We start from the raw sequence: 27084 nt of genomic DNA, 5'->3' as shown, positions 1-27084 counted from the left end.
AATCTTGCCGCCATTTCCTCCTTTTTTGGCATAAACCCGAAACTGTTTTTAAGGTTGTTCTTAAGAATGTCTATGGAGTAAAAACTGACTAAAGAATGTGAAGTCATCCTCAAAAAAATATAAAAATAAATACCTCAAGAACTTAAACATAAAGACAAACTGGAATGTGTCTTCCTAGAATGTAAATGCATTCATTATATACTCATTTACAAATACTAAGTTCCCATATACACGCAAGAGTAAGTAGAATATTGATTCTGAAATTCCACATTCCATATCCTTTAGTATGATTTGAAGGACTCTAAGAAGGTTGCAAACTTTCCCCCTCTCTTCACTCTCTTTGTGAACCCACTACAGATATTAAAAGATGGCAGCATAACAACATTACTTTTACTGTAAGGATTTCTGAGATACTAAAAAGTTAAGGGATAAACTGAATGCTGTTAATGCTAACAGTATAGAGTTTGGCCCTTTGTAAGGAAGACTAGCATGCATGGGAGTTACAGACAACTGAGGCCTAACTGGGGTTTTCTTTCAGGTGCTCTGTTTGAATGTCTGAAGAGAATCACTTTGTTTCTGTTTGCTACCTGTTCTGTTTTCTCCACCATAAGAGAAGAATTCAAAAGTACAGAACCCCAAGAGGATTATTTTATGAAATCAGTCATCAAAAGTTTTAACCTATGTCAATAGCCTATGTTGGCTATGGCAATGGCCAGGTAGTCATTTGACCTCTTTACTTCAGCTATCAACACCAATCTCTAGTTACCATCTGTTGAAAAGATAGGTACCAATATTCTTTAAGTTCTTTGAGCAAAATAAAGTCACATTATATCTATTTTATTAGAAAACAGAGAGCTCACTGGAATTAAAGTATTAGAATAAATGAATAAATCATGTTGACTCTAGCTACCAGTGGGAGTAAAATGCAAATCAGTAACACCAACAAATTGTACTGAATCATCCACAGACTCGGATCAGTGTTCTGCCTCTGCTTTCTCTATTTAAGTATAACATGTTCTTATTCTCGTAGCTTGTAAGACATATGAATACAGCAGCACAAAGACATATTTGCAAACCTGCTCTGCATTTCAGCACCAGGAGAGCGCATTTGGAAGCTGTGACGAGGAGAGCTCATGGACTGACGGTGAAATGAGGGAATGTGTCTATCTAGCACCTTTTAAAAGCTAAACCATAATTTTCACAGGTACATCAAACTGTGAGAAGCTTCCTTCACTGAGATAGTAGGCAGAAACCAGGAGGGAGGGTAGCCAACTATTCATTACACAAATAGCTATTAACATGCATTTTCAGCCAGATACTATATTAGGTTCAGAAATCAAAAGTTCAGTGAAAAGTTCTAATCAAAGATGTTTTCCTGACAGATCTGTGAAGCTATGGCTGAGATTATTACTTTGCATATAATTACCCAGTTGTTCTATTAGTATTTCTTGAATAGTAGACTTTTGCATACAAATTGCACTGCCTTTTTGTTGGAAGTATTACCAAACTGATTATATGTGTTGGATTCTCAATTCTGTTCCAATAACATGAATATCTGTCTTCTTACGAACTCCAGTGTCTTGACTGATGCCTGAGTATACTATATCTTGCAATATGTAGTCTACTTTCCCTAACTGCTTCCTTTATCAAATTGCTTTGATAAAGTGGATGTAGATTTTTGCCTGAATCATGTGGAGTCTGGACTCCATAGATCAGTTTGTACAGAGTTGCTGTCTTGGTCACACAGAATCTTCCTTTTGTCTATATTTTGTCTTTCTCCAAATGGACCCTTCATAATTGCTGCCAGAACCTTTCTGTATTTTTTCAGTGTAGAGTGTTAAGTCAGTAAGATGGAATTTTATTTATTTATTTTGTCCTTCTTTTGCTTTGAGACTTAAAAAAACTAAATATTAAAATTTCATTTTTTTGTCTATTGCTAGCAGGTAAAAATAGAGTTAGCTTTCTTTTTTGATCTGAATTAACTTATTCTAGTAGCATTAAAAAGACCTCATCATTCTCTAATGCAATTGTTCTGTTTATGAATAAAAGTGAATTTCCCTTCCATTTCCTACTCAAGAAATTATAACTTCTTATCAAACAGGGAAGTGGTGAGCTGTCTATCAACACCCTTTTCTCGTTCTTATAAAAAGTTGTTGAGACTTTTACATTAATGATGATAGCTGTGACCTTCCCCCTAGACATTTTTTTTTTTAATCAGTTTTACCAAGCAAGTAGGCAGGTTCTGAATTTTCTCCTGTGCTTTTTCTGCATTCTCTTTTCACTCCTTACTCTGTTAACAGTTGGAATTTACACTTATTTTCAAATGTTAAAGCACTGCCATGATGCTGTATCAGTTTTACGTATTGTTGTATTTGCTTTCTAGTCTGGGTGGAAAGTTCCAGAGCTTCTATTCACAAAGGGTATCAGCTTGTAGTTTTTGTTTTCATTATGCTCTTGAATAGCTTTCAAAATTATTTCACCAACTGAGTTGGCAAAATTCCCTACCCTATTTTCTAAAAACATTACAACTGTTTTTAATCTTCCTTAAGTGGTTGACAAAACTCACTGTAACACACCTGGGACTGGAATTTCTTTGACAAGTATTTTCTGAGTTCAATCTCTGCAGCAAATGCTGCTCAGGGTCTCCCTTTTATAATTATTATTGTTTTTTTTAACAGACAAAGAAATGGATCTCATTGGGAGGCTTTCATATAGATGTTCTTTATCCTTAACTGACCTCCAACTCCGCAGCCCTCGCCTGTCCTAGATCCCCCACTCTTGCCGCTAGCTTTCTCCCCACAAACTACCGTCTCTTTTTGTGACCCACATATCCCATCACCCTCTCTTTCTTGTTCACCATTCCTCTCCCTTTAGGCCCCTCCTCTTATAGCATTCTTTCTACTTTCATGTTTTACACACACACACACACACACACACACACACACACACACACACACAAGTTATGTGTAGTTTCTGTAGTTAAGAAAAAGCTCATGGCATTTGTCTTTTTGAGTCTGACTTATTTCACTTAACATAATATTCTCTAGTTCCTTCCATTTTCTGCAGTTTTTATTTTATTCAGTGACTTTACAGCTGAATAAAATTCCACTGTGTGTATATATAACACATTTTCTGTACCTGTTCATCTGTTAACGGACCTCTAGGGTGATTCCCTATCTTGGCTATTGTGAACAGTACAGCTTTAAATAGATGCCCATGTGCAAACATCTCTGTAGTATGCTGATTTAGAATCCTCTGAATATATGACACCCAGGACTGGGTATAGCGGGGTCATATATAGGGATTCTATTTTTAGTTTTTGTGAGCAACTCTATTCCAAACTGGCTTCAACGTTTTACATTCCCACCAGTACTGTATAAGGAGCACCCTCACCCCCACATCCTTGTCAGTATTTGTTGTTATCTATTTACTTGTTGATAGCCATTCTGACCGGAGAGTATCAATGTAGTTTTAATTTTCACTTCCTTGATGACTAAGGATGTTGAACACTTTTTCAAACATTTAATGGATATTACATTGAATCATTGTTAGGGTTAGTATAGATTATGGACTTGAAGGATCTACAAAACAAGCCTTTAGCCATGCAGGTGAAGGATTATCTTGATTAGGTCATTGAAGTGGGAAGACCTACCCTAAATTAGGCGATTCTATCCCCTGAGGTCTTGCTGCGGTGACTTCCCTGCCAGGATAGACTATATCCAGGATAGACTATATCCTCCATCTGTGAACAAACTCTTTCTCCCATAAGGTGCTTTTACTGGGCATTTTGTCACAGCCCCAAGAAAGTGACTGACACAATGGTCTAATGACTAAACAGACAGTTTTTTTTTTTTAAACTTAATTTTATGTGCATTGGTGTTTTTTGCCATGGGTGTCAGGTCCCCTGGAACTGGAGTTACAGACAGTTGTGAGCTGTCATGTGGGTGCTGGGAATTGAACCCAGGTCCTCTGGAAGAGCAGGCAGTGCTCTTAACCACTGAGCCATCTCTCCAGCCCCAACAGACAGCTCTTAAAGGAAGAACTTCCTTCCTTTCCTTCCTTCCTTCCTTCCTTCCTTCCTTCCTTCCTTCCTTCCTCCCTCCCTCCCTCCCTCCCTCCCTCCCTCCTCTCTGTCTCTCTCTCCAGCTATGGACTTATTTCTCAATTCTAGTCAGACTCTTCCACTGGCCTAGATGTCAGTCTTCACACCACTACCACACTGTTTTGATAAATGTGATCACTATCTCTGTAGGGAGTTTTGAAAGCAAGAAGTATAACTTTGCCTGCTTTGTCTTTCTAGAGACCATTTTTAAAAGTAGAATCTCTAAAAGGCAAAGAAATAACAAAACGCTTTGTCTTTTTAAATCCTTTCAATTTAGGATTATTTAATGATTAGCTTTTAGTTTCCACAACCAAGTTTCTGGGAGTCTGGTAGGAATCACACTAAATCTTTAGATCAACTTAGGGATTCTACTATCTTCTTTTTCACTAATACAGATGTTTCATTGGTTTCTAATTTTGAAGTACGTCTGATGATAATATAAATGCTGTTTTTGAAATTACAGATGATTTCTACACTGTTTTTATGCCGAAAATCTACCACCTTTTTTTTATTAGTTTGATGAAGATTTTTTTCCTGAATTTATTAGGGTTTCTGCTTATGATTGTGCCATCTGTGAATACTGAGGGTTTTACTTCTTTTCCAGTCACCCAAACTTTAATGGGCTTTTTGTTCTCAAATGCCCTGACTATGACCTCTAGTATGTATGTAGCAAGGGAGGAAATCCTTGTCTTGTGTGTGATTTCAAAAGGAAAATACCCAAGGCTCTCCTCATCAAGTGTGATGGTTACTGTGGTTTTTAGAGATGTTTCTCCCTACCCAGGCCTGGGTCACATTTTAACCTAGTCTGCTGAGTGTTTTTTTTGTTTTGTTTTTGCACACAGTTTATCAAATCTTTTCCTATATCTTCTAAGATGACCACATAAGTTTTATTCTTTGTTCTATTTAAGTTATGTATGTGGTTACTTTTTTGTATTTTCTATTATAACTTAAAAATAAGTATTGCTTAGATGAAAAAAAATTTCAAAATACATCCTTTGCACAAAATAGTTATATTATACTTATATTTATATTATTTTTCTTTCAAATACCAATTTTAATCTATTTTTCAATATCACATTATTAATAATAAATATCATATGATACCTAATAAAAGGAACATATGAAGAATGAAATGAATGATATAAGTTCTGAAATAATTTATGTTGTGGGATATTTGTACACTGTGTAAAAATGTATTGCTGTGATTGGTGTAATTAAAAAGCTGAATGGCCAATGGCTAGGCATGAAGTATAGGTGGGACTTCAGGGCAGAGAGAGGACTCTGGGAAGAAGAAGGCAGAGTCGCCAGCCAGATGCCGAGGAAGCAGCATGGGCAATACAGAGATGAGGTAATGAGCCATGCAACAGAACATAGATGAAAATAAATGGGTCAATTTAAGTTATAAGAGCTAAGGCCAAGCTTTCATAATTAATAAATAATAAGTCTCTGTGTTGTTATTTGGGAGCTGGTGGCCCAAAGGAAAATCTGACTACAAATCTTGAGTCTGCATGTGTATATATAAGGTTCCTACTCCCTCCCCCACTAATGATATGGAGGAATAAAGAAGATAACTTGAAAACTTCAATCACTTGTTAGCTATACCATGAGGATGTACCAAGAAGAATTAACCATGGAAAATTTAAAATATTAGAAATTCTTCCTAGAAACAATTATAAAATGACATTACATAACATATGAAATTTACTTTTAAATAATTCAAGAGTACAGAGGTCTGTGTGCCAATGGGTGGATGGAATGGGACTATCCGAGGGTTGATGGTTTCAGGGGAGATAATGAGTCTGCGTGAGTTTCATTCTGCCTGCTTTAGAATACACTCAAAATTACTCGTGAAGAGCGCTTTGCTACTGTTGTTGAGATGAGAATGGAAGCCAGGGCTGTGTGCATAGTAGGCAAGCAAGCACTGTACTTTTGGATTATACTCCCAGACATTCTCAAGCTGTTCAAAATTCACTCACTTTAAAAAGAATTCCATTTTTATAAATTACAGGAAAATTTGGGTATAACATACATTGTTAAAGACTTAAGCAATTCATCCCATGTTCCCAAAGCACCCAGGGAGTACAAGCTTAAAAACTGCATGTTGGCACTAAAATTTCTGTGAATTCCTCTTAATTCCATGATGTGATACAATATGCTCATTATAACCTCTTCACTTTTGCTTAAACTCTGCTTCTGGAACATAATGTTCTCTCTTAGAATCCTACTCAGTCATGTCTTAATTCCCAGATATCCCATGAAACTTCCTCTATTCCAGAGGAAATGATCTCTCCCTTCTGTGGCTTGAGGATGTCCACTAACATCATTTAACAGTATGTGGTATTATTTGCTATTTTTTAATATACATTTTTCTTTCTGTATCATTCCAACTTCCTTGAGGATAGTGTTTGCATATTGTCCTGTGATACTCACCTGTCCAAAGGCTCCAGGAGTCCTCTGCTCTTAATAAATCATTCAGAACTGATGGGCTATTTGGTTAATGATTACTTCTTAATATGGTTACTGTTTTGTTAGTAATTGTGCTAGAACACTGATAAAACAACAAAGTAATACTATAACCTACTAATAAAAATAAAGTATTATGAGTGTGTAGATAAAATTACTGTCAGGCCCAGTATTTCCTTTCTGTAGCCTGACACATGATATAACACTAGAGCTTAAAAGTTCTCAAAAGAATATTCAGGGGAAGTCTATTTATAAATCCAGACACCGACTGCGGTTATAATTTGTACAGTTTAGTTGAACACAGACAAAGACGGCTAAACTCCAAAGCAGGTCATGTTCTTTTAATGGTTTAACCCGTCTTTAAGGTCTTAGTGGTATGTTTTGTGCAATAAACATAACAAACAGAGCCAAATCAGGAAGATAGCGCTGAACTACCAGTTTTGCCTCAGGAGTAATAAGAAGGAGGTACAGATAGGAAATGCTGTATAGTAGGAACCGTGAATGTCCAGGTTATCAGATGGATTACATAATAGTTATGCTTTTATCCTGGCCCTGATGTGACCTAAACCATTTGTAAATGGGATGATATCTCACAAGGATGCAGAAGGGATAATACCAGATAATTCTTGTACCAAAGTGTAAGATACAGAATAGTAGGAATTAGAAATATCAGTGGTGGCCGGGCGGTGGTGGCGCACGCCTTTAATCCCAGCACTCAGGAGGCAGAGGCAGGCGGATCTTTGTGAGTTCGAGGCCAGCCTGGACTACCAAGTGAGTTCCAGGAAAGGCGCAAAGCTACACAGAGAAACCCTGCCTCGAAAAACCAAAAAAAAAAAAAAAAAAAAAGAAATATCAGTGGTGAAACCCATGAAAGTCTTTTGATAGATTGAAAAGGATAAAAATTTCTAAACTGACAATTTTCAATAGATTTCTGAGTATTAAAGTATTCCTGTGTGAAAAAAAAGAACTCATGAGAATAAACTGTGAATCACAAAAAGCTAAATCTGAGTTCAGGACACAATTTTGATAAAATCTGCATCTTTTTGGCTTAAAAACTGCTCATTCTGGCTGGGTGGTGGCGGCACAGGCCTTTAATCCCAGCACTTGGGCAGAAGCAGGCAGATCTCTGAGTTCGAGGGCAGCCTCGCCTAGAGAGTGAGTTCTAGGACAGCCAGGGCTACACAGAGAAACCCTATCTCAAAAAACAAAATAAAACAAACAAACAAATAAAAAAATGCTCATTCTGATGAACTAATTCACTTATTTTAAATAGCCTAGAAAGTATCTGCTTTCATTATGATGTTAAACAATTGTTTTTGATGATTTTCCTTCTTCTCTTCTATTGCTGTGACATCCTTGTAACTTTCTTTCCATCCCATGAAATGTGTGTGTGTGTGTGTGTGTGTGTGTGTGTGTTCAGCAATGTGCTCACTTGTGTGCATGTGTGAAGGTTAATGTTTGTGTCTTTCTCTGTCATTCTGCACTTTAGTTTTGAGCTAGATTCTCTCTCTGTTTTGGCCAGCATGGCTGGCCAGCAAGTCCCTGGGATCTCCGCCTGGCCCAGTGCTGGGGTTACAGGTCCACAACAAGGCATCTTGTTTTTTCACATGGGTTCTGAGGTTCTAAAATCAGGTTTATACTGTGAGCAAGCATTTTACCAAGTGAACATCTCTCTAGACTCATGGATCTTAAAGTGATTTACAATGAGAAAAAAAAAAAAAAAAAACAACAAAAGACCAATTCCAGTAAAAATTTGTTTCCAAAGATTCAGTGATTGGACACTCTTGTCATAATATTACATTCAGACTAAAAAATAGTAAAAGACCAAACAGAACAAAACAAAAACACCCCTCCAGCTGTGAATTGATAGATTTTTCAAGGAAAAGTTAACAATGATAATCTACATTCGATGGCAGGACCATGATCATAGCTCACTTCCTGAGTCTACACCCAGGTACTGCCGATGCATTGTTTCATTTGATTATTCTTTACAATGGGGCAGGATAACTAGAATTCTTATTTTACATGTCAGGAAATTGAGGCTTTGAGAGGTTAATTAATTGTCAAAGGTCATTTTCTAGAAAGAACATACACCATCTGTCTTACTGTAGTGTTAGTTCCGGATTAAAGCATTATACCATATGAAAAGAATGAATGCAAAACAACATTTTTTACCAATAAAAAGATGAGCAAACATCAACAAACATCAGCAGGCTGTGATGCTGTCTCCACAGCAGAGTCTAAGGTTAGGAGTGTGCAGCATCCAAGAACATAGCAATTTTTACCCTGTCTCATATAATTGATGTTTTAGGAAAAATTGTTGTTCAAAATAGCTAACCAAGTGAGAGAGTAACTAGATTTTTTCACGAATTAAAGTAAATTATTCAGACTAATACAGAATAAAACCAAATTTATAAATGCTTATGCTTCTGAACTTCCTGTTTTACAGAGCAATTGGATGTTGTATGTTTGTTATTTCAGTCAGAACCAGGCAGTTTTAAAAACCATTTGAGTAAATGAGTGGTATTTTATTAGTAGAATACTAATAGACACGAATCCTTATGAACACAAAAGGAAGAAGACATAAGGTAAATCATCTAATACTTAAAAACATGATAGTAGGTTAAGCCACAATAAATTCAAAAATTTCATATCTTATGTTTGGAATTTCAAGTGGAGCAAAATAACTTTTAATTTATCTGACTTACCATGATCTGTTTTTTTTGTTTGTTTGTAATTATGGGGAAACAATTAAATCCATTTTGGCTAATGAACTTTTGCTAACATCATTGTTAACTCTGTAGAGAAAGTACTTAATGATATAAAGAGAAAAACTTTATTTCATATGTAATTGAACCTGGAACATCTACACATTTAAATGTCTAACTGCAGGTAAACATTCATCCTTCTGGGAGATGATCCATGTAAAAGTGCCCCATGGCAAAACAACAATGCAAAATCCCGGACGCTTGGCAGCACTGTGAGTCCTGCCTGGTATTACTGGACCATCACCTGCATCCTTAGTCAATATTGACTTAGCTCTTTATGATAGCAGTGGCATTAAAAAGTTTATACACATCAAGGGTAGCTTAAAGATGTCAGTTTATTATATCTTGTACCGTGTGCTACCCTTGTGACTCACTGCTTTTGAAAGTAATAATCAAAATGTTCTTTAACAATTCCAATTATGAACTATCGTTTCCATTTGTCAAATATTTTAACTAGTTAATAAACATTTTAGTGCACTTATTCGTGTATACATGTTCTAGAAATAAAACATAAATGAAATATTTATATTTCACATATGCTAAAACTCTAACTGTACTAAGTGAAGTTTTCCAAGGCAGAGAGGAATTGCATGTTTTCACTGTCATTTCTGGTTATAGCTTATGCTCATAGGATTGAGCTTTTCATATTATTATTATTATTATTATTATTATTATTATTATTGTTTTTTCAAGACAGGGTTTCTCTGTGTAGTCCTGGCTGTCTTGGAACTCACTCTGTAGATCAGGCTGGCCTTTGAACTCAAAGATTCACCAGACTCTGCCTCCCAAGTGCTGAGATTAAAGGCATGTGCCACTATTCCTGGTTTGGACAACTTTTCAAAAAGGCACCCTCTTCTTCTAATCTGCATACTGGATGGAACAAGTTGTGATAGTTTCGCTAAATAGTCTTCTAACCTATTTATAAACTCCTTTATGATACAAATGGAAAATGGACTCTTGCTTGTAAACTCATTCTGGTATGTACAGTGGGGGTTTAAAACTTCATCACATTGTTAATATGAACTGTATAAAATCAGTGTAAAAAATATGAAAGTGAAAGACAAATATTGTGTAATATAGATAATGCTATACCTCTTTAATAAAGAATTTTTGTAAACAAAATGGTGCATGTGTTTATATGTATGTATGTATGTATGTATGTATATATGTGTCCATTGTGTGTGTATTCATATTCAGTTGTGTGACTGTAATCATGTGTATACCATGACAGATGTGCAGAGCTCATAGGTCAATCTTGGGTGTAGATCTTTACCTTCCATCTTATTTAAGACAAGTGCTCTCTCTCTTCTCCCTCTCTCTCCCTCCTTCCATCTCTGCCTCCCTCTCTTGCTGCCCCTCTCTCCTGTTTTCAGGCTAGCAAGCACAGACCTCCAGGAGATTGGCAGGTCTTTGCTCCCATTTCCCTGTGAAAGTACTGAGATTACAGATATGCATCTGATTTAACGTGGCTCTGGGGATTCAAACTTCATGCTTGCAGGAAAAGCATTTTAACACACCGAGCCATCACCTTAGCCCTCCCTTATATTTGTCCTCATTATAAGGGATCATATTAATAAAACCCACTTTCATAGGTACTTATTTCTGTGTAGGTTATTTGTGGATAGTAATAATTTCTGAAGACTAACAAGAATCAGTGTCTTATAAGCCCATTTTTATAATTTTTTTTAATGAAAGCACTTTATGCAAATAAAAATTTAGTTCATCAGGGAAAGATGTGATAGTTAAATTTCCTTCCTATTATTTACTATACATTTCATAGGAAGTCTGTAGCCCCAGATTCACTTCCATGGCCACCATCTAGTCATTCCCTAAGCTCATACACTTTTATCTCCCTCCCTAAAGTATGTTCAGCATCAAAGATTCACCAATCATTCATCTATGGCAGGATATCACAATGAACAAAATAAGAAAGGTTTTTCTTGAAGAACTTAACTCTAGAACAGTGAACAAAGACTATATAATCTTTGTGTCATGGAGGCATGATCTCGGAAAAAAGAAGAGGGCAACAGCTAAGAGGGATGCAATGAAGGTCCAGGCTACTTCAGACGGTGTGGTCAGGAATAATTAAAGTTGAACAAAACAAAAAAGCCAACTGCAGTCACCTTCTGGGTGAACTGAAACCAGAGAAAGCATGTTTAGAAATGTCTGTGATCACAGCCGAGTGTGGCTGGAGTGAGCCAAGAGTGGAAACATTAAGAATGAAGCTATAGAGATAACTAGTGGTCAGCGACTGTTCAAAAAGTCCTTTCCTGTGTCAATGAGTTTGAACCTATCTCCCACTTTCTCTTCCATCAGATTCAGGGTATCTTGTGTTATGTTTAGGTCTTAATACACTTGGCGTTGAGTTTTGTGCATGGAGCTAGATATGCATCAATTTCCATTCTTCTATGTGCAGTCATCCAGTTTGATCAGTACTATTTATTGAAGAATCTGTCTTTTCTCCAGTGTGTATTTTTGGCTTCTTCTTAAAAACTCAGGTGTCCATTGGTCTGTGGAGCTATGTCTGGGTCTTCAATTTTATAATCATTGTTATTCAGAAGGCAAATGGTTAGATAAATAATTGTTAGATAATAAATGGACATGATGTGTCCATTTATCAAAGCAACAGCAGCAGATTTATGACTAGGGTCTGTGACCTCCCAGCCATTAATTTTTGGCTGCATTGTAATACCAGATGTAATACCTTTTTATAATACTAGTTTATAATACCTTCCTTCCTGTATAGGCACCACATCCAAAAGTGAAGTAGTTGCTCACACCCATAATAGGCTTGCACTATTGCAGCAATGGGCAATACTGTTTTGCCTCATTGGTATTGCTGCATATCACCACATAACACTGTTAGGGCATTTATCCCTCAGCAGTACCTGCTGGCATTATGAAAGCTAGCTAGCAGTAGGAAGCTCCTTTCTTCTGTTTATCTTTAGCAATAAGGTCTTATCATCTAGATCTGGTGGCATCCAACATCAGTGACCAATGGCTATATTGTTTTGGGACTTCTGGAGGCTTCCTGACCAAGAACTTGCAGGGAGGCAGTCTACTCCTGCCACTGAATATTTTCATTTAATGACCGGTGCCTCCTGGGAGCAGGTTTACCCACTCATATAAAACACCCTGATCTTTGGCCAATGCCACTCTAGTTACTGCTGTGCTTCAGAAGTGATTGCAATTGAAATCAGGAGAGTCAGTAAAGCAGGTTCCTTCACATGGTGTAAGAAAGTCTTTTCTAATTAGACCTTGCCGAGGAAGACGAAGTCCCTTGGGAAGAAGAAAGCAGGCCTCTCAGGACTTGGAACTGCAGTGTGAGCTCTCCCCTGGTTTCAGCCTGGCTGGCTTCCCTGCAGGCTTCCCCTCTCCTGCAGTTGCCTGAACCACTTCCCTTTAGTAAGTCGCTTTCCTTTCACAAGCACAGTCTTCTTTCTCCTTCCTGGAGGACACTGACAAATACACCAACCCTCCATTCTAAGCTCCTTGTTCTGTTAGCAATCCAGCTTTCATTTTGTCAACAAATTTTATATATTTTTAACACTGTGAAGACTCAGCAAGCATTCTGGGGAATGATTCTAATTAGTCTTTTAGTAAATAGTGTTATACTGAACACTGAACAGTCATATTTTCTAAGACTTCTTAAAATTCCAAATTTCAAGGAAGGTTAAAAACAAAGAGTTTGGATGATATTTTTCAAATCTGAACATTGTAAGCTCAAGAAAAAAGAGAAATCATGTTGGTAGGTGGTATGTATTTCATTAATGTGTTTCATATCTTTATAAATAACCAACCTTGACAATGGATTAGGTTCATGTTATATTCAATAATTTAATTTGTAAATTTTATAGTTGAATTGTCATATTTTTGCACAGATAACTACTGTACAGAGAAACTTAGGAAGAAATTTTCAATCTAGTGTTAAATTTGAGTTTTTATTAATTGACACATATCTACAGAAGGCTTTCTATAATATAAAGAACAAAAGTACTAGTAAGGAAATTAACACACACATACACACAATTATGACACTGAGAAGCATAAAGCATAATTTAAGAGGAACACTGTGAATAAATATCATAGGAGTTCTAAACAGAATAAAATCACTTCTGCTAAAAAAAGAGCAGAAAAATATTAACAGGAGGGTTGGTATTTAAACTCAGCAAAAAAATAACTGTATAGTGAAGGTTCAGTGAGAATAAGATAAGTGGAAGAATTATTCCAGAATAAAGAGATGACACAGGGAAAATATCACACTGGGAAAGCATTTGTTGTATCTATGAAGCATATTGTAAACAATTCATTTTAAGAGTGCATTTAATAGTCAATTCCATATAACACATTTTTTAAAAAAATATCTATTATGTGGTAGGCAGCATGTCAGTAAAACAAATGCAATGTCACTGTCAAAAAGAAAATTTCTGGAGAAATGGGTCAATAGTTAAGAGCATTGCCTCATCTTCTAGAGGATCTGTGTTCAATTCCCAGCACCCATGGTGTCTCAAAAGTGTCTGCAACTTGAGTCCCAGGGGATCTAACCCCCTCTTCTGACCTCCATAGGCACTTTGTACAGACATACATTCAGGCAAAGACATATACAGATAAAACGAATAAAATCTCAAAAAATTATATGATAATCTCAAAAAATAATTAAAAAAAGAAAACATGAAAACTTATATCAAAAGTGGAGTTGGTGAAAGCTCTAGAAATTCATGTATGTTAGGTAAAATAGTGTAGGACTTACTGTGTATATAATATACTATTGCTAAATACTATTGATGGCTGGGCCAGAGGTTGAAAAGAATGTCTCAACAATATAGAAGGGAACAAGGAGTGAAGGCAATGGAAAAGTAACAAGAAATACTTGAACAGGAAATTTCTCATGCCATCCATGGTAGAATGAAAACATGGCAGGGACTGCAGGATGAGATCTAACAAGACAGATATTTAAATTAAAAATATATATAAACTAACCATTGCCCACTGCAAGTAGCTACTTCTATTTGGTGAAAGACATTAGAATCTGTAACTTTTGTGTGCTCATTCCTAAGAAGGAATATATCTTTCCCTCTCTGAGAAGACAGAACATTGAAGAAGATGGAGTAGAAAGGATGTAAAAGTCAGTGGCTGGGGAAGCATGCTGTGAAAAGTTGTCTTTTAGATGTGAATGGCTCTTGTACTTATGAACCCACAGCAACAGTAGCTACGTGCACAAGGCTGGGTCCATCAACATTTCATTATGGAGGGGAAGCATCTCCAAGGGCTCTGCCCCTCCCCAAGGAGCTACTGGCAATTAATGATTGCTAGGATGTGAGAAATCATATTCGTCAATGGCAGCCTCTGGTTGCTATGGAACAATCTTCTTGTACACTGTGAATATGTATTACTCTCATTGGTTAATAAAAAGCTGACTGGCCAATAGCTGGGCAGGTAGAGGTTAGGCAAGACTTGTGGACAAAAACAGAGTGGGAAACAAGGAGATGGAGAGAGGCAAGATGAACACACTGAGCTGAAAAAAAAGGGTACTGCCATGTGGTAAAGCATAGATAAGAAATATGGGTTAATTTAAGATGTAAGAGCTAGTTAGTAACAGCCTAAGCTATCAGCTGAGCATTTATATTAATAAGTCTCTGTGTGGTTATTTGGGATCTGGCTAGCAGTCCCTATGAAAAACTCTGCTTACACATGGCACCCACTGTAGGGCAACATATTTCCACATAAAACCTGAGAAAGTTTAAGAAAAGGTTTCAAATACACAAAAGCAGAGCCAAACATGGCTTTTCAGTCTCACACTCTCATGCCAGCCACAGTAAAGAGATGTGTCTCCCAGCAACTGCCTGAGGGATGGAGCTAACCACTAGCCACAATGTGCTAGTGTCATGCACTAGGCTGAGCCACACCTAGGACTGACATAGCAGTTTAAGATTCATCTCACAGGATCAGAGAAAATACAGATATTCAGGAAAGACAGATCCAGATGGAAGAAACCTGTAAACAGGTTACAATGTGTTTAAAAATATACATTAGGCTTTAGAAGAAAAGGTGAAAGATATATACAGTCACAGAATAAAAATATTGCTTAACAATAATAAAGTCTTTAAAAAAGGAGTAAGATAATATAAAAAATGCCATGTAAAGATGAAAAAAACACAGGGAATCTGGATCCTGTATGTTATTGTGTTGTCTTTAAATTTTTTGATTGCTAATGAATGAGCAATAGCTGCTAAGACACACTGGATTATGGAGGCTGCTGGATTAACCCAACCTGTATATTTTAAAAACTCTTGACTTCAAAATGGAAGTCAAAAGATGTGTTGCTTTGGGGAAGAGGTTTTGCTTTTGTTCCCATAGAAAATAAAAGCCTGTGGATTCATCCAAGGTTGGAAATGATCAGGTTTGATTCAGGATGACCCCTTGAAAATCCTGGCTACAGACATAAAGAAATAAACCTAGAAAAACTACAAAACACATGACATATATTTTGCCTGCTCAAACATAAAACAAAAAAAAATCAACTTTGGCTAACTTGTGTATAACACACAGTCTATACTTGTATTAATGCAGATATGTATGCAGATATAAACCTTTAAAAGTTTATGTATTTTCAGAGCAAGGGGACCAGACACCAATAAAAAAGGATGCCCCAGATGATCCAACATCTCAGAGTACTTCTATTGCAGTTTCCTTAGAGTTTTGCATCCAAAACAGCTTCAAGACTGCTTGCCAAGATGGCCTAGCCTTACAAACTACTCCAGCCATGACTTAACCATTATCCTGATTTCCTTAAGGTTCATCCAAATGTTCCAGCACCCATAGACAACAGGAAACAGTCTAGAAAAAACAATGCCCATATTCCCAAAAGATGGATTATGAATGTTTGTCTTTGTTTGGTGGGGGGTGGTTGAAAGTTGTTACTATTGGTCATGGTTAAGAAAATACCATTCAAATGAGGTTAGATTCTGGGATCTCTTTCTGAAAAGAAAATAGGGGAACATAGGAAAAAAAGAGTAGATTATTGAATCTACTTTAATCTTAAAAGCAACTATTAATTTCAAACTATTTTACATTGGTATGATTTTAGTTTATTGATGCAAATTTAAAGTTATTTTTGTTATACTGTATGCATGTTTCTACTCTTGTTTGGATGTTGTGCTTATACAACTCATTTAAAGATGGAATGTATAATTAAGAAATATAGGTTTGTAGTCATCTATAATAAACAAAATTGTAGTCATATTATGTATATTTTCAAAGTTAAACAGCTATATTTAGAAGATAGGTGATCTTTAAATACTTCAAAGAACTACAGAATATGGCACTTAAAATGTTTTAATAACATAAGGCTTTTGTTGATAGTGAGACACATCTCCTCCTGGCAGCACCAATTTACTTCAAAAAAAAAAAAAAAAGATGAGCATCAAAGAACCTCTGTATGGAGTTTGCTTTCTTTATGGCAAAATCTATCCATTTGGGCAAAGAAACTGCCCTTACCTCAATTGCTGACAGTATACTGTCCAAAGTGGATCAGCAGGACACAAAAGAAAGTGACTGCCAAACTTTGCCAAGACAAGGTAGGACAGTCCTTCAAAAAACTCTACTTCTCAAAAATGTCTGTCCAGAGAAATGGAATGAGATCTACATGAACAGCCTGGACATGAGTGGGGGGTAGTGAAGGGCGAGGGTTGAGGGAAAGAGAGCTTGGGGGAGCGGGAGATCCCAGCTGGATCAACAACAGAGAGGGAGAACAAGGAATAGGAAACCATGGTAAATGAAGACCACATGAGAATAGGAAGAAGCAAAGTGCTAGAGAGGCCCACAGAAATCCACAAAGATACCCCCACAACAGACTGCTGGCAATGGTCGAGAGACAGCCCGAACTGACCTACTCTGGTGATGGGATGACCAAACACCCTAATTGTCGTGCTAGAAACCTCATCCAACTACTGAGGGATCTGGATGCAGAGATCCATGACTAGGCCCCGGGTGGATCTCTGGGAGTCCAATTAGCGAGAATGAGGAGGGTTTACATGAGCGAGAATTGTTGAGACCAAGGTTGGATAAAGCACAGAGACAAATAGCCAAACGAACGGAAATACATGAAATATGAACCAATGGCTGAGGGGTCACCAACTAGATCAGGCCCTCTGAGTGGGTGAGACAGCTGATTGGCCTGATCTGTTTAGGAGGCATCCAGGCAGTGGGACCGGGTCCTGTGCTCATTGCATGAGTCGGCTCTTTGAAACCTGGGGCCTATGCAGGGTCGCTTGGCTCGGCCTGGGAGGAGGGTACTGGACCTACCTGGACTGAGTCTACCAGGTTGATCTCAGTCTGCGGGGAAGGCTTTGCCCTGGAGGAGATGGGAATGGGGGGTGGACTAGGGGGAAGGTGAGAGGGGCGGGAGGGGGGAGAACAAGGGAATCTGTGGCTGATATGTAGAACTGAATTGTATTGCAAAATAAAAATTAAAAAAAAAATGTCTGTCAGATATACTAGGCCTTTAGGCCAAATATGGATGCCCCAACATTACAGAGGAACTTTGGGTGACTGTCCAGGCACCCAGATGTCCCTGTCATTAAGTAACATTACACTCTTCTGGGGTCTTTGATGGAGTTAAAGATGAAACAACTAGACTTAAAGTTTTCTTTAGTTATGATAAAAGGTAAATTAGGTATAAAACTTCAAACTCACAAAGATAAGATAGATAATAGAGTATTTTCTCTAAATTTTCCAAATACAAATGAACTCAATATTGTAACTGTAGTTCTTATTGATCAGTGTTTTTGTTATATATAGATTTACTATGTTACAGTTAAAACATTACTTATTAATTAGACAAAAAAGGAAGAAACGCTGCGGAACGATCTTTTTGTACACTGTGAATATGTATTACTCTCCTTGGTTAATAAAGAGCTGACTGGGAGTTACAGACGAAAAGACACTGCAGGGAAGAGGGAGGGTGGAGTCACCAGGACAGAAGCAAGATGAACATGCCATGGTGAAAAACAGGTACGATAAATAAGCTTCTGAAATCCTAGTTTACTGGTAACAAACAAGAGGACCCAATTCATGTCTAGATACTTTGTTTTTCCTTTCTTTAACTGAAGAGGAACAGCGAGAAGCACTAGAACATCTGTAAGCCCCGAGACCTAGGCCTGCCTTCCCTGAATCTAAGAGGCTATTATTACCATGATGGCTCTTAAGCTGCGCTGCAGGTTCACCACAGGAACATCATTACTGAGCACAGGTCCAATCCCTGCAAGTTTAAGATTCTTCCCTAGCGAAACTGTCTAGACTCACACTAACTAAGCTGTTGGAAACAGATGGAGCATTTGCACAGCAATAACTGGGTTCAAATACTATACAAATGGTATTTTTATTTTCAGATCTTTCCTCTTTGGCAGCTCTTGGCTTTAGGGGAAGAGCTACCAGACCCACTGGTAAGCTTAGCATCCTCACTAGCCCCTACCTTTATCTCTGCCAAGGGAAGTAGGGCCAGTCTTCCCAGCATTTAAATTTTCTAAATCTCCAAATAAAATCTCAAAAATATATTCCTATGCAAAGAAAAGTAATGCTTATAGTTACAGAAACTCTCCTCTGAACCTAACCAAAGCAAACAATTTTAAGAAAAAAAAAAAAACCTTCAAGAAGTGAGTGTCACTATTTGGTAAAAGTAGGAACAAAGGATAATAAAGGTCAGAGACAACTTTAACCTGCACTAAAACTAATGGCTGTTCTTTTCTCCAGTGTTGCTGTACAGAGTTAGAAGCAGAAGAGGGCTTTGTGGCACACACTCCTGAGCTGCATTCTGACTTCTGGCTTTAGCCAAATACTCTGGCTCTAAAGTTTTGTAACACATTTCCCCAAATGTCAAAAATTTCCTTTGATATGAAAATATATATATATACTTGTCTGTGTAAATGTAAATCTATCTGAACAGCTGAAGAGGTCTTTTTCTTTAAGCCTGGCTAGACACAATTAATAATTTATGAGATCTATCTGGCTATGCATCTCTCTGGAAAGTACAGGACTAGTATAAGTTTTATCCCACGAGAATAGAACTTTTCCTTTTCTTCTGTAACATAAGAAGCTTTGAGAAGTCGGATTCCATACGAATCAGCTGCATTTCACATATAGACTTGTTAGCACCTAAGAAATATTACTCACTTTCCTTAAATAAAATTAAAATTAATTAATTCAGATTTAATTAAGTTAAATTAATGAAATTACATCAGATTCCAATAGTCCAGGAAATTTAAACTTGGCTGTTTTAAGGAATGTCTTCTTTTTAAACGTGTACAGCTCAGGAATGTTGCCCTTATGTCATTTAGAATAAGTGTCTGAATATCCTTGCAGAAAATTCTCTGTATAATTTTTAAAATTATGTTAAAATAACAAAGTCACAATTTTAACAGTTTTGAAGTGTTTGATTCACTGGCAGTAAGGAATACACAATGTTGCACCACTTTCCTTACTAGTATACGATTTCCGATTCTCCAGCCCCGCTAGCCTCTGATAAACCATATTCTGATTTCACTTACTTCCTGAGGAAAATGTAGAGACTTCATAATAGTTCCTTTGAGATGAGGAGAAAGGGCTTACACTAGATCACAAACACTGAGTATCTTCTTCCCCTGGACGACCACTAGTCATTGAAGATTTTTTCCGTAAAGAATCAGGAGTCCTTCCTTCCCTTCCTAGCACCCCTTCCTTCCTTGCCACCAGCGTTAGGCCCTGCACTCCAAACCCTTCCTCTCTTCCTAGGCAGGAGTGGCGGGAACCGTACTGTTTTGTACTTTACTTCTGTCACTCCATATCTGGGCAGAGGTGAAGTAAAGAAGGAAGGGAGACAAAAGTGTGTTGCAGCCGGGCGGTGGTGGCGCACACCTTTAATCCCAGCACTCGGGAGGCAGAGCCAGGCGGATCTCTGTGAGTTCGAGGCCAGCCTGGGTTACCAAGTGAGTTCCAGGAAAGGCGCAAAGCTACACAGAGAAACCCTGTCTCGAAAAACCAAAAAAAAAAAAAAAAAAGTGTGTTGCTTTATTTTAGACAATACTTTATGTGTGTGCATGGTACAGTGTATGCATGCATGTGTGTGTGTGTGTGTGTATGTGTGTGTGTGTGTGTGTGTCTGCGCATGTGTAAGTCTGGAGGTCAAATCCAAATCCTCTTAGGCAACCGTTCAAATCTATTAATACTTGTGTAACCGCCATGTTTTGAATGACAAGCATGTATACTTTTGTTTTACAATCTGATGCTGTTTTTGAGAATAAGTCAATTCAGTGGTGCCCTGAGGAGGTCAGACTTCTTCAACATGACCCCCTTCTCAGTCTTTTTCGTGAACTGCTGTGTGCAGTTCAGAAAAGGCATCATCCCATGGTATAATGCACAGCACATGGGAACACTGACATGTGCTGTTTAAACTTGCTGAAAGCAGACTCTAAGAGTGAGAAGGGCCCTCCTGTCCTAGACCCTGACATGTTATTCCAAGAATCTTCCAAAATGTCCTCCAAATACTCTTTCCTGGGACAGGCTGGGCTGCTAACTCTGTAGGAGGGAAGAAACAGAATCGGCAAAGCAGCCAACGAGTATTGCCCTTGGGAACAGCTGGAAGGTGACTCACTTCCAAAGATGTTACTGCTGCTTATCTCCTATATAAAAGTATCTCAAGTGGGAAGGCAAAGAACAGCTCAGCTGTGAGAAGCTCATTCACGGAGACAAATCTCAACTGTGGGGTCCAGCTGACTGCCTCAGTTTGCCCAATATTTCTGCTGGGTGTTTGGAGGCCCCCAGTTTGATTGCTCTCTCAGCCAGGCTACTACCCCAGTCATCACTGCTGAATGTGGTAAATTCCGATTTGATAATATGTTGCTAGCTACCTGCTGCTTCAATGATGCTTACTATTTATCCCTTTACTTTTGATCGCTACATACATAATAAACTTACTAATTCCAGAGAGAAATCATAGCTCACATAGAACATTCTCTATACTGGCCTTACAGAACACATGGTCCAATCTGCTATCAATCAAACATCACAGAGCAATGACAGTTCAGTATGACCACAGTCAAAGACTAAAGGTAGAAATGGTTTCCTTAGGCAATGACTTGATAGTTATGGAACTGCAGTCCACTCATGCTGTACTGGGTGAGAAGCAGCCTTTCCCCAGGCAGAGCTGATATGAAGTTACTGAGAACGCCCAGCAGACATTTGTGCAGCTGTTTATTCTTCACCTGTTCTAGCTGGACCTGCATGCACCACAGGTAAATCTCTACGCTCCCAGATGCTCACTCAGTTCCAGCTGTTGCAACATCAATACTCTACGCTTTTAGTGCTCTCTATCCTGAAGGTATAATGTACAGCCTCTGGGCTACCTTGATATCTATTGCTGCTCTCACAGTTTGTGTTCATATCCTCCATCTTCTGGGCTAGCCTCATCTACTCCAGTTCCAGATCCTGTAGTTCCCCTGCAGTTCCTTCTGTAGAGCCTTTCCCTCATCTTAACCTATGATAATGTGGTCTCTGGACAGAGTCTGAATTATCTATTCTGGAACAGTGAGCTGGGCATCCAGATGTTTTAACATATTGTTTATATGTTCGTCAGTCAGCAGGTGGTCCATATCTTTTTGTACAGAGAAAATGCCTAACATGTCTGCAGAGGCTCTCTGGATACTTCAGTGTTCCCATGGAGACAACTTCACCAAGCAGGATAAAGTTGTTAGCACTTCCATTGGGCATCCTGGCATTGCCAGAAGCGTTCCACGATATGGCATTGGTGTGGAGAGGCCACTGTTCTTATGTTCTCCTGGCACCCACAGACTGAGCTACCTTGATGGATGTTCAGGGGCTGGCTGTAGCACTGGCACATGAATTAAAAAGAAGACATCATAGAGATCTTCACTCTTGAGTCTGAAGTCTCAGTATTTTCTGGCTTCCCAGTTGCTTCTCATTTGACACCTTTTTCCTCCTAGCATAGTGATACTTTTAGAAGTCACATCCTAACTTCTATTTATATGAATTTGTCTATTTTTAGGTATCTTTTAAAACAACTTATAATTAATTTAATTTTACAAATCAGCCACGGATTCCCCTGTCCTCCCTCCTCCCACCCCCACCCCACCCTCCCCCCAATCCACTCCTCATTCCCATCTCCTCCAGGGCAAGGACTCCCCTGGGGATTCAGCTCAGCCTGGTAGATTCAGTTGAGGCAGGTCCAGTCCCCTCCTCCCTTCACCCAGGCTGAGCAAAGTGTCCCAGCATAGGCCCTAGGTTCCAAAAAGCCAGCTCATGTGCTAAGGACAGGCCTGGGGGCCTCCTAAATAGTTCAAGCTAATCAACTGTCTCACTTATCCAGAGGGCCTGATCCAGTTCCATGGGGGCTCCTCAGCTATTGGTTCATAGTTCATGTGTTTCCACTAGTTTGGCTATTTGTCCCTGCGCTTTTTCCAATCATGGTCTCAATATCTCTTGCTCATATAATCCCTCCTCTCTCTCGCCGATTGGACTCCTGGAGCTCCACCTGGGGCTTGGCCGTGGATCTCTGCATTTGCTTCCATCAGTCACTGGATGAGAGTTCTATCTCTTTTATAACCTGACAGTTAGGGTGTATCTTTAAGGTAGTAATTGTTAACTGTTTAGAAGAGCTTACATGACTCGTAGGTTTAGGAGATTCTCAGATGATTCTTTTAAAAGCTGATTTCATCCTTTTTACTTTCTGTAGGTGTGTGCCTGCATTTATGTACTTGCACAGTTGTGCTGGTGACCTGGGAGGTCAGAAGAGGATGTCATATTATTTGGAACTGGAGTTATAGGCCATGGTAAGTTGTTCATTGTGGGTACTAGAAACTAAACCAGGGTTTATTATTGACTAACTAAACTGATTCTAATGATAGCTACAGTTAAGAAAGTACAAAACCCAGACAAACACTGTAATATTCATTTTGCTATTCAAACAACAAAAAAAATGGGATAGTAAGATTTTTTTTTTTTTTACCAATAGGGTTTGTCTACCTTTACACTCTCCCTAGACACTGACCACAAGTGGAGAAGCAAATTAACCACCCCCACAGATGTGGCATCTTACAAATGTGGTAGTTTTCTATGGGTGCTCTAAAAAAGTACTATAAACTGGATGGTTATGGACACAAGAAGACTGAAATCACATGTCAGGTGGACTACCCTCACTGTGCTGACTGTTAATCTTCCCAGACAACTCAGTGTTTGCATTTTGGTGGCAGTCTTTTGCGTCATTTCTGTTACATGGCTGTCCTCTGCCTGTGTATCTTCACAATGTATTTCCCCAGTGTCTATCTGACTCAGTATACAAGTTTCCTCTTTCCTATAAAAATGCCTGTCATAGAGGATTAAGGCTCACCCAAATGACCACATTCTGACTAGTTTCCCTCCGTAATGACCATATTTTAAAATAAGCTCACACTAAGAAGTTATGGAAGTTCAGCCTAGTTTTAGGGGGAGGAATACAATTCAAGCCACAAAAATAACCAACTAATGCAGATGTCATTGACACTTCCTTAAAGCACATTTTTTTGTTTTGTTTTGTTTTGTTTTTTTCTGGGAAGATATTAGAATTTTGTTTTCATGAACTGTCAATACAGGTAACAAACCCAATGCTTGAGACATCTGTGCTGTCAAAAATGACTGGTGTTTTATTCCCTAGCACTTGCAATTACACCCAAGTAGCACCCATGAACATTATTAATAAGAAGTTGCAGTTATTAATATATGCACTGCTAGGTTTGCTGCTATTTCATACATTAATAATGAAGCATATATATCATGACATAATATTTTTATAATAGCAATTAATTAAAATTTATTTTGATTTAATTATATTTTAGGCATTTAACAATGTTAGTCTGAGAAAAATCCAATTAAAGTTTAACCCAGAGCCTCAATGGCTTTTCACACTTCAGACTTAAGGTAGCTTTAGACTTAGCAGTCAAGAATTAAACAGAACATTATACATCAAACAATTTCTTTTATCACTGTCCATCATGAAAATACAGTATTTTACATTTAACTCAAAATACTTCTCTCATACACCCCACAGAAACCTGAAATAAAGTATCATAAAACAATTACTTATCCTTAAAATATAGTATGCACTATTTATAACTAGTCCTAGAATAGAAATGAAATAATTTTGTTAAGCATTTTTAGTGACATTTCCATAGAAATTTCTCATAGCATATCGTAAAAAGTGAAAGCTCATGTTATATACATACATTTTGTTTACATACGTGTCTATCTACTTATATATCTATTTACACACACGCACACACACATACACATAAATATGCACACACATAATTTTAGAAGTGGCATTTAGATGAGCAAATACTTCAACTAACCAGGCTTCACTTAGACAACTGATTATTTAATGAGTTGTGTAAATTTAATGGTATAAACTGAAATGTTACCAAATGTAGGAATGAAAGGTAAAAAAATAAATATTCCAGGTAATTTAAATGCTATAAAATGCTTTAAATCCCCAGAGTTTAATTTAATTGAGGAGTTTCTTCAGCCACAATTACAGTATCAGGTACAGGAATTTCTCAAACAATATTTACTTGAACTGAAGTATAAAATGTTTTACCTGTAGTAAACTCGTAATGTCTGTATTTCTTCTTCCAGCCTTTTGTACTGTTCAACTGCAGTTTCTTTGGCTTGCTGCATTGATAGTAATTTTGCCTGCAAATATTAGTTTTGGCATGTTAAAACACAGGATGAAGTGTGAATATGAGTCAAACCCTTTGTTAGTTTAAAATTCTAGCCATATTTTTAGCAATCACAGTTCTCCACAAAAATAGTAGAAATATATGGGTAATAGACATACTAAAGACAAAATTTAGTAAGTGTATTAACTTGGCTAGTTACTAAGCTTCAACCTTATTTTATCTGTATTATCAGATATGCCCTTCTGCAATGTTTAACTTTATACACAGAATTGAGAATGTGGAACATAGGTTCAGAGAAGTATCTAGAGTAGAGATAAGCACAATGGGCATTTCAGATACAAATTTAATGTGACTCCAATGCCTGATCTCACTAGATTTTCTTTTAACTTTATTAACAGTAAAACTCAGAAAATTCTAAGTATGTTGTCAAGCCATCTTTGATACACAAAACTATGACCTGATTCTTACAGATATAAGTTAACCTTTTCAGTTCCTTTTCTGCAAGGGAAAATTTTTCCCTAAAAAGTAGATTGATGGCAGCTTTCATAGCTAGATATACTTTGCTCAAGGATATTATCTTAACACATAGGCAACTAAGTCTACAAAATATTAAATTGAGTTTATTCTAACTGATAAACCATCATCATTCTACATCTTAGCAGGATTGGTGGCGTTTTCATGTATGTATATATTGTGTGATGTTTGGAACAAGGTAAACTTTTCTATATCTTATAGATTTATCAGTATTTTGTGGCATAAACTTTTAAGGTATTTTCTCCTAGCTTTTTGCAGTGAATTGTTATCTGTATTTTTATTATGGTAGGGTTCAAAGTTGTAATTTTAAAATAATTTTCCATGTTCCCACCATCATTTCCACAAGTTTTAAGAAATGTTAAAAAGAGTTTAACATTACTTTAAAAATAAGGTATTAGTAAGTGAAGTTTTAGTATTATTTATTCAAAGTTCAATTTTCATGAAAATACTATGTTTCAGTTTAAATAGTCTTTGACAGTGAACATGCAAATATTTCAAACCTTGAAAACTACACTGTCAATAATTAAAAGTAATTTAAATTCTGAAGTTTTAGCATTTTGTTGAATGCATATGATTCAGTGGAATTAGTTTCTTGCATAAGAATGCAGTAAATAAGAAAAATAATAAAAACACAATTATGAGAAAATTAATTAGTGTAATGAAAATGAACTCTGGATAATGTAACTTTTCTATTTTAATAATGGAAAATTATAAAAGCATGCAGCAGTCTGGATATTTGCATATAAGCTTAGGAACAAGATATTAGTTTGTTTTCTATCTGGGCTAAGGAATTCTAACAGATTTATTCTGTAATTAAATTTAAGAAGTTTGAATGGTTGTTTTAGCCTTATGTATTCCATAACTATATGTGAGATATCCCTGCAAACTAGGAAAAAACATTCAAAATAAGTTCATTTTTATGTTAAAAAAATTTTGTTTTTACTTATTTCCTTATATATATGTTTTACCATTTGTATTTTTGTACCTTTTCTACTTATAGTCTTATTTTTAGGTCAAATTTCATGAAAGTGAAACATATATATGACATCAAGTAAGAATACACACAGATTTTAGCAATTAGGCTTATTGAGTTATAATTTCTGGAAAGTTAAACTCAATGATTTCAAACATATTATATGTGTTTTTATGAGGCAGAGTAAGAACTCTTGGTAAGGTTGTTCTGTAACACATAGTGCAGCCCATGTCTTGAACTTGAGGTAACCTTCTCTTCAGTTTTTCCACATTGCCACTACAGGCATGAGCCACCACATCTGGTCGCTTCTGTGAACTCTGACCAATATACATGGTCATGTGACAAGCATCATGCTCAAGATATAAAGCATTCCCATTATCTCCAAATGTCTCATTGCACACCAATGCAGTCACTAGCCTCCTTTTATACTTAGCCTCTGTCCCTTTATCTTTGCCTTCTTAGATTCTATAAAAGACATATAGCCATTAATTCTAGCTTATTTTACTTAATATACTTTGAGATTAATCTACATTATTGCATGTT

General features: G+C 37.2%; 1 protein-coding gene across 14 annotated transcripts in view; it reads right to left on the bottom strand.

Annotated features, from left to right (window-relative positions):
• Mipol1 (mirror-image polydactyly 1) overlaps nt 1-27084 on the bottom strand; it is a 289666-nt gene that overhangs the window by 78572 nt on the left and 184010 nt on the right. For all 14 annotated transcript variants that reach the window (XM_059280057.1, XM_059280059.1, XM_059280062.1 and 11 more), the window contains one exon: nt 24953-25047. In XM_059280057.1, coding sequence (XP_059136040.1) covers nt 24953-25047 — 95 coding nt within the window. The remainder of the gene's footprint in view (nt 1-24952; nt 25048-27084) is intronic.

This window comes from Peromyscus eremicus, chromosome 14 (genome assembly GCF_949786415.1).
Source record: "Peromyscus eremicus chromosome 14, PerEre_H2_v1, whole genome shotgun sequence".
NCBI classification, from domain to species: domain Eukaryota; kingdom Metazoa; phylum Chordata; class Mammalia; order Rodentia; family Cricetidae; genus Peromyscus; species Peromyscus eremicus.
The sequence above is the reverse complement of the archived record's forward strand: the minus strand, read 5'-3'. Positions and strand labels throughout refer to the sequence as shown.